The sequence below is a fragment of the Prenolepis imparis genome, unplaced genomic scaffold (assembly GCF_030444845.1).
Source record: "Prenolepis imparis isolate NDT839.2.m4 unplaced genomic scaffold, iyPreImpa1.0 SCAF_2, whole genome shotgun sequence".
In the NCBI taxonomy this organism is placed as follows: Eukaryota; Metazoa; Arthropoda; class Insecta; order Hymenoptera; family Formicidae; genus Prenolepis; species Prenolepis imparis.
This window is the reverse complement of record NW_028141160.1, coordinates 22,055,825-22,065,133: the sequence shown is the minus strand read 5'-3', so window position 1 is coordinate 22,065,133 and position 9,309 is coordinate 22,055,825. Positions and strand designations below refer to the sequence as shown.

At 37.1% G+C, this 9,309-nt stretch overlaps 1 protein-coding gene across 1 annotated transcript; it reads right to left on the bottom strand.

Annotated features, from left to right (window-relative positions):
- Positions 1-4,722: 4,722 nt before the first annotated feature.
- LOC145932702 (4-vinylanisole receptor) lies at positions 4,723-7,215 on the bottom strand. The gene is made up of 5 exons (XM_083031885.1): positions 6,395-7,215; positions 6,126-6,225; positions 5,594-5,689; positions 4,903-5,058; positions 4,723-4,811 (listed from the first exon to the last, which is right to left on the bottom strand). The coding sequence occupies exons 1-5, from the start codon at positions 7,213-7,215 to the stop codon at positions 4,761-4,763; spliced, it is 1,224 nt and encodes a 407-aa protein (XP_082888011.1). The 3' UTR covers positions 4,723-4,760.
- Positions 7,216-9,309: the final 2,094 nt, after the last annotated feature.

The following is a 9,309-nucleotide window of genomic DNA, read 5'->3' as shown; positions in this document are numbered from 1 at the left end:
CCCTAGGAGTTTGTTCCACTTTGGGGTTTATTGACTTGATAATCTTGATCGACTTGATTTTACTTATTATAATATTTCATTTTTTACTTATTTTACTATTATACTTATTTAAATATTTTTTTTTTAGATTTTATTATTATGATCCACGATTTTTTACGATCAATGATGACGAGGAGCAAACGACGATGTTCCTTACTCGTAACTTTCTTTTTATCGCTATCTTCTATCGACGATAAAAGTTGCGTAGAATCATTATATTCTTCAGATACGCAAAATGATCGAACTAATAGATATATCCTTTCGTCGACTTGAATAAATGATATGATCAAATCCTATAATCGGTCGTCATTCGATAAAACCTATATAATGGAAAAAATTAATCTTATATTATAATATCTCAATATTGACATAATTGCATTAAATGTTTAACACAAAATCTCTCGCAAATATATTATACGAAAATAAGCAGAAGGGGGGACGTATATGCTTTTGAATCAATGAATTTTTCACGAGTTAGGAAATTGAAAAATTTCGCATTTTTTCAATCTCTATACTATACCATATCATCCATTTTTTTCACACATCGTACGCGTAAAATTAATTACTGATAATCTCCGATAACTGGCGCGACAAAATGCATGAGCGTCATCATCGCGCACAATAGGATGCCAAATAATGCATTGTGCGGAAATTGAGGAGTTGCGAAAGACTTGTCTCCTCCTGAGATGTATATGTATATATATACAGAGAGGGGCGGAGGCGAGGGAAAACGCGTAATTGAATGATGCGCAACTCGGATGCTCGATGAATAGAATTCAATGAGTCGAGACACTACCTGTAAATACACGGGGACGTCGCGCGAGTTACGATCCGGTCTCTTCATCGCCCCGAACATCCTCGCCGCGAAGACGTCGTCTTCGACGCGTCTTGTCGCGAATTTAATTCCCGGCGTCTGGTCCGGGTGCTCTCGGATATTATATTTCGTTCGTCGTCCATTTTAAGAAACCCCTACCTCGAGTCCTGCAACGCATACGTTGTCAGATGTGTAAAGAAGGGAGGAAATGGAAAAAATGAAGATTTAACCTACGTACGTTTGCGTCTCTCGCGAGGAACATCGTCGTCGTATCTCCCCTTGATCACTCTCACGTATAGAAATCGTGGTTTTATCGGAAGGGGGCCAGGGGCCCCCTTGACTTAATTCGCAGCTTCCTCGGCCTCGCTGCGATTTTTTCGAGACCGTTTGCCTAATCGACTGACGTTGCTCGTGGCAACTGATGGTCGATCGATTTCGAGGTGCGTGCTATTTCGCGAGAAGCTTTTAACCGCTTCAATCGCGTCATCCCGCAAAATCCCGCAAAATTAACCCTCCATCATCCTCTCTCCCTCATCGTCGGTCGCGGTGTTCGGACGAGAGAAATTAAGCGTATAATAAGCGCGATGCACCAATACAATGAGGCGTAAAGTGCAGCGTGCATTTTTTCTATTTATTTTTTTTTTTTTTACGAAACAAGTCGATTTTTTAAAAATAATAAATAAAAATAAATAATTACAAAACCATAACATATTCTCGAAGGTAGCGAATTAAACATGTGAGCTATGGCATATAATTCTTTGTCAAAGATAAAATGCATGGAAAAGTCTGATCAACCGAATTACAAATTATTTTAAGCGCTGCATAGGTTTTTTTATCTTGTTTTTGAGCACATTTTCCATCAAGGGAAAGTCAAAATTTATCCGGACAACAACTGGCTCTACACTGCGCGACAATTACGCGCGCGATTTAATCCAAAGAGGGAGAAAAAGAGGATCGAGTTTTTTTTTAGCGAGATGGAAATTCGTTTTGCGCTCGATAGAGAGACACGCGTAAATTTAAAAATTTTTCAAGCGATAACGGGATAGCACATCCCACGGCCGATGAGAGAGAGAGAAAGAGAGAAATGTCGATCGTTGCTGCTTGTGGCGCCGATGGATTTCATTAACTCGAAGAGTCCGCGTTTCGTTCAACGTCGAACGAACGAAGGTATGCGAAGATGACAACGCGCGTTCTCGCGCGCGCGCGGCCCCCGGTATCGTCCCCGCTGGAAAATCGTGGAATTTCTTTATTGTACGCCTCCGCATCGAGGGCTCCGAGGACTTTCCTTACTCTCTCTCTCTCTCTCTCTTCCTTTCCCTCTCCTCTCCCGAGCTTTTCCCCTTTTCGTTTCTTCCTCGTCCCGGCACCCCCGTCATCTTGCCCGCCACCTTCTCGTACGAGACGATGCCGTGTCACCGGCAGATGTTGCTCTCAAGTCGCACCGCTATAATTAATACGGAAGCGAACCTTTCGCTGAAAACGCAGTCGTAAGGTTAATTCAATTCGCGCGAAAACGTAAGCGGTCTCCTTTCCAGAGAGTCCAGGGATCCCGAAAAGAGGGTGCGAAGACTCGGCGCTCTTCATACGTAGAGATGTCGTCGAATGATACTTTAATCATGGTTTAACAGGCTGGAGCCTAGTCAGCCTAGCTGGTAACAGGCTGGAGCCTAGTCAGCCTAGCTGGTGACATGGCGTCTTCTTTTTTCGATATCTCGACGACGAAAATCTAAGTGATCTAAGCGTATCTCTATGGTCCATTGTCTCGGATGTAATATATTGACACGCGTCGCTGAATGTGAGAGAGACCGATTCCCCAGAACCGATGTGGTTATATCGCTCCTTCTCTCTGCCTTTCAACTCGGGTTACATTTATTCCGTGTTGCTCATCTTTATTTATAATCTAACGTTCGGACGACAGCGGCGCTTTGCGAAAAAGAATTGGATGGGATCCGGGAATTGACCATCGGTCTTGGGAAACACACTCTTGCCGTCCTTCATGAAAGGCAATGAGTTTCGCGCGATATCCTACGGGCGAATCTACGAGCCTGTCGTTTATCCACCGCGTCATTTCGCACACTTTTTTTTCCTCAACTTCGTTTCCTCGACTTCCGTTGCTTATGCCCCTCGCGAGAGCTTCAATTCCATCTTTTTTCCATCCCAAATTTTCGTACCATGAATTCCATCATGACGGCAACTTGGATATTTTCAGTCCACATTTTCACAGCACGTTTAACACCAAATGTCAATTTTCGTTAATACATATATATATCTTAAAACTCGGTATATAATATCACATTATGCTTGTCCTATGCGTAAGATAAATATATAACTGGAAAGTTGACAGAGTGTAGACACAAATGTATAAATATAAGAGTTGTGAATTAGACATTTCTTCATCTTGTGTTCTTTTCACATGAACGTATAATATCAGTCGGGGTATTATTGAGATATATTTATTGCGTAAATATGGTTTCTCGATCGAAAGGCGTGCAAGCCTCGACAAAGCGGTGGATTTATTGGCCAAAAAGTAAAGAAGCCACGTTTCTGCGAGAAGTTGCTAGGCTCGCTCGTTAGTGCAGTAATATCGAAGAAATTCTATTGCCCTCGCTATCGACTATCACGTCTTTCTCTTCTTGCCGGCTCGCAAATGTCGTCGCTCGTCGGGAGGGGGTTAAAGGGGGCTGGGTGTTGATTTCTTTTTATATAGATGCATTTAATATATATATTTCGGGAGATAATAAGATCGGGAGATTTAGTTTCAAATATATATATAACTCATAAAAATATTTGAAACTAAAAGCGCAGCGATAGAACGATTGATCTTAAAGTGTCTCCTTCAGGAAACTTGTTCTTCGAATTTCTTCGCCTATCGCTTGGCGATTGATTTCGTAATTCGAACGCACACATATGTTACGTTTCCTTTTCGTGGAAACGGACAGCGCTCTGTTAACCCGTATTTCTTTTCGTGATGCGGCAGGGTAACTCCCGACACGTACGAGCCGAGGGGTGCAACGGAAAAAGAAAATGATCGATGCTCGACTTAAGCCAAGAGTTACATCGAAAGCCTTTCTCTCTCCGACATTTTCTTCGGATTAGTTTCTGCGGAGGTTAACGCCTGCCTCGTTACTTTAAGCAATCGTAACGGAGCTGCGGAGAGAAAGAGAGAGAGAAAGAAAAAGTGTCTCCGCAGCTAAATCTTCCGACGTTGTCAACACTACGAGCACCACTAGTATATAGTATTCAGAGCTAATCCACGAAAAAGCCTGGTATCTGCGAGGTTTCTCCCTCGTCGAGTTTAATTCTCTCTAATGACGTATGGCAATCGAGTAAATTGCAGTGAAAGTGTACAAATATGTGTAGTAATAATTGTAAATATTAAAGTAATAAATTGAAAATCCGATATACAAATACAAACTCAGACATTAAAAGAGCCAAACACAGATATTAAGCGCAACAGAATTGTTTTTAAATTCCTCTTTAATTATTTCGAACGTTTCTCTTCTTTGGACCACCCTTAAGTTGACTAAGAAACTTCAGACCTCTATGTCTTGACCTCACAGTTTGACATATAAGACAGTACTGAACGTTCAAAATAATTAAAGAAGAATTTAAGAATAATTTTGTTGCGCTAATATCTGCCCATTTTCATACCTGAGTTTGTATTATAAATATTATTCATTTTTGTTACAATTTATAATTCGCTGTGTATACTTTGAAATATCTTTTGTAAATATTTAGGAGAAAAATCGCGATAGATAGATTGTATTTTACGATTTCTTTTTTTTTATAACATTTTGTTTACTCGTTCGATCCACAAACTTGATGTCATGATAGTCATATAAATATTAACAATCACATATATTCTCTACGCAAGACATCTCCTATGTTATATCATGATAAAGTGACATCAATTCATACTGCGTATCATGGTGAAGAAGGACGCCGCGGATGATACCATCTAAAATATGACGTTTAATCACTTGTGAAATAATCACGATTAAATAGATGAGACACACATGTGCACACGTAATATAAATATATATACATACAGACGCGAAGGTTTGCAAGGATAACGGTACGATATATCCGGCGGTCAATTGCGCTGGTTTCTGCGCTCTCATCGTGATAATATTTAGAGATCTTTTTAACTGGTACGGAAAACGATACCACGGTGTAAAGTACATCGCTCTCGCTATATCTTGACTCTGAAACATATATTCTGCCGTGTTATTATAACTATATAAAGCTTAAAGATAAATGTAAATGAAAAAATCTGAGCGATAAAATGTAAATATAAATGTAAAAAGAATGTTACACTTTGAAAGTGTATTATGAGATAACACACATGGATAATGCCTTTATACTTGCGAAAAGAAACGCGTATTTTTCATCCTCGGATCATAATAACACATGTTCACATGCGATGTGTTTTTTATATTTCTGTAGCTGTTTGTATTTGCCTCTAACAAAATACGCCAATGGAAAGGAAGATTTTATTAAATTCTAAAATATTCTCTGTGCAGGTTTTTTGGAGTTTGTAAATAATTAAATTAAATTAAAAAAAAAAAAGGTTTATGATAAAGATAGAAATACGATGAAAACACGCGCGATAAAGATAGAAATAATCTTATATCGATTTTGAACATCGATATTTGTATATCGCATTTTTCTTATTCTTTTAAACATTTTTCTTACATTTTTCATGTTTTAAATTTGAATTATTGCAATCTAACTGCATACCTCGGTGAGAAGGACGTCCGCCGGCCAGTTGCATAAAAATAATTGAATTATAGCAATTGACAGTTGTGTTGCGTATTTAAATTTATCAGGATCATCCTGTAATCGTTATACGATAAGATTTTTCTGATATTTATGTAGAATATATAAATTATTATTTTTTTCTTCGCATTTCCATAATCCATCAATAGTAAAATAATAATAATAGATAACATTAACAAATACTCAAAAGATTTTGAAAGAATGAAATGTTTTTATATGTTATCTACATTATTTTATATTAAACGTACGTTTTTTGTGTGTATTATAGATTAAATTTTAAGATTGAAATAATTGTAATATTTGAAGTGTTAATATGAAAAAATTTACAATAGAATTTTTAAGAATTTTCACTTCAGATATATATGATTTTGTTTTAGAGAGAGAGAAAACTACTGGAAATCATAAAAATCAAGCAAAATTTATTTACGAAACTTCAAGACGAAATATAATCATGTGTAAGAATGAAAGATATATATAATTTGGATTCTCTTACCCCTGCTAATTTAAATCCCACAAGGGAGACGTTGTACGTACTGCAGACAAGCTGCGTTAAAAAGATGCCGCTGGTGAGTTTCTCCACTTCTTTGTAAAATCTATTCAACAACAATGTCATTTATTGCTTATTTACATTTATTGATTAGTCGAGTTATTTTTATTAAAAAAAAACATCTTTCAAAATATCATTAAGGCATTTAAAAAAATTTGACAGTTCAATATCTATATTTATTTTTAGCAAAATCGTCCCTTCTCTCCTCTACATACTCGAGTACCGTTTGATGATAGAATACGTAGGCTCCGAGATCGGATTTCGCACAATTTCTCGATACAACACCGTGCATCATCTCGAGGGATTCCGCGGACGTCGGAGGCGACGAGTTATCCCGATACATTCGATCGCGACGATCACCGAGGCTCAAGATTCGCGAATTGAGGACCTTGAAGTGGCCGCAAACGGTCAGGATCAGCACCGGCCCGACGGTATCAGCAGCGGCGCAGGTAAGACCGACGTGGATCATGCTACTCAATTGCAGGGTGTACATGATCTCGTAATAGGGTGTCCGATGAACCTGGACCGGACAGGCGTAGGGCAGGGTTCTCGTCGTCGTCGCGTTTGACGACCCGTCGTGTTGACCCATGAAGAGACTCGCGACCGCGTAGAAGAAGATCGTGAAGGCGCATCCGAACAGATAATAATAGGTCAGACGTCTCGTCGCCTTCACGTAATCGCGCACGCATCTCTTCTCGCTCGCATTTAACGATGTCCAGAGTTCCTCGCAGATCGTCAGCAATCGCTGAAATCTGCTGCGAAACAGGAGAACGAGGGTGAATCGCGCCTGCCCGCCCACGAGAGAGAGTATCATCGCGAACGACTCTGTCCAGGTATCGAGGTAGACGGTATGCAACGCGAATTCGTACGTGTAGAGGATCGCGTACGCTGATAGACAACCGTAAGAAATCGCGCTCAGAACGTTCTGCGAATTCGTTCGGTGGATCTTTCCATTCTTGTACGACACCACGCCGGAAAATCGCAGCAACGCGACATTCGCGCGGATCGCACTCGCGAACGATTCGTCCGATACCATTTCGATCGAAGATCTGAAACGCGTACGAGAATGCTGGACCGATGAACGACGAGCGTCTGATTCTCGAAGGTCTGAACACGAAGTCGAAACGTTAGATCGCGACGCGAGACAGCGGCGCGTCTTTCTTTTCGCTTGGAAATCGCAGGTCGACGGAATTTATGGGCGTCGGGCGTCTATAGGATATCTCTATTTGCGAAAAGCCTATAGGATTTGCACCTGCGCGATTCGAACGAGGAGGAGATAGAGCGGAGACACAGCGCGTACCTTATGATTATTCTCGAAATAAACTTTCGCGAAGGAAAGAGTTTTCCGCGATTTAAGTGTAGGAGGAGCCAATTTTGCTTCCACAAAAACATCGACGATCAAATGAATAATCGAGCTAACGAATGAATAATTTGAAACACACTTGTCTCGAAGTTGCGAAGTTGAAATTGCGATATCGTGACGACGCAATTCCACTCGGACATACGAACGTAGAGGATTTACGCTAAACATGGGTTTTCTATATCTTTGCTCTTCTCGCGTGGAATTAAAAAGGACTCGTAGATGTGATTGAACCTGTAAGGTTGTTGCACTGTTAATTTCATTTTTCTTTTATGAACGTTCACTTTAATTTTTTAAATTATTCTTATTGACAAAATATCAAATGACATTTAATAATAATTTATTTGAAAACTTGTTAAAAAAAAATTAGTATAATTGACAAAATTATGTACGATTGATACAAATTATTTAAAAAAAAGAACGGAAAAATTGGATATATTTATTAAATTTATTAAGTTTATTAAATTAAGTTTATTTATCTCGATATCTTTATTTGAGTTTTACTACGAGCTTTTGTGTGGAATTTCTTTTCTAAGTTTTTAAATTTTCGAACTGGTTTTTAATCCTCTTGTAATAGTGCAACCTAAAATAATTGAAGATATTTCATCCTAAATTATATAATTCATTTTATCAATTAATGTTTAAAATATTATTATATACATTTTAATTAAGGCGGCTGTTAATTGTTTTAATAATTGATTATTTTAAAAGGAACGAGAGTGTTGCATTTATCAATAATTAATACTCTTCTCATTTCAAAATATCTCTCTGTTGATTCTATTCTAATTGATTATTTTTAAGTTTCTCTAATTGGAAAACTAATAGTGTCAATATATTTTGATTAAGGAAGACGAATGATAAGATATCGATATCTAATATTGCACAATTCGACGTAATTATCGAATGTAGTTTATTTAGTGGACTGCGTGTTATAATTTCAACTACTGGATATGGATAAGAATTGATTACACCTTGTGTGATTTGTTCAACAAGCAATAACTCGAACGTGAACACGAGGGTCTCCTATGATAAATTACTAACACCGAATAAAGGAAATGTGTACACGTTTTGCTAATAGTGCAACCTAAAATAGTAATTGAAGATATTCCATACTGTAATTTATTTTATCAACTAAAATGTGTTTAAAATATTATCAAATGCACTTTAAAAGAGACGACTGTTAATTAAATTTTAATGATTATTTCAAAAGAGGACGAGACGACGTATTTATCAGTAAATATAAATTAGTGTTCAAATATTTCTTAATAATATTTGGTTATATTATATATAAATAAATAACATATTTAAATTAAATAATATTAAAAAGAGAAAAGAAACAATTTAAATAAATGCAAGATTATGACGGCATCTAATTTTGATAAATTTCTATTTAAAGTTTATTTTATCCGATAGTGATGAAATATTGATTTTTTTACTTTTTACTTGGTGATGTGATATAGATTTCCTAGGTGGCAGCATAGCGATCAAAACGCATCTTTACAATATATATAGTGTTATTTTTAATAAACAAAAGTTCTTTACAGTAGTGTATAAATAAAAATAAAATAAAAAAATAATAACGCGAAACAAAATTGAATGTGGCATCATAACAATAAGAATATCAAGTTTTAGCACTTTTAGAAATAAAATCTCTGAAGAATATATGACGTTATATATAAAATATAATAATATAATAATAATTATATGTATAGAATATAATAATAATATAAACACATATTATAATAATGAAAAGACAGAAGAAATAAAAGC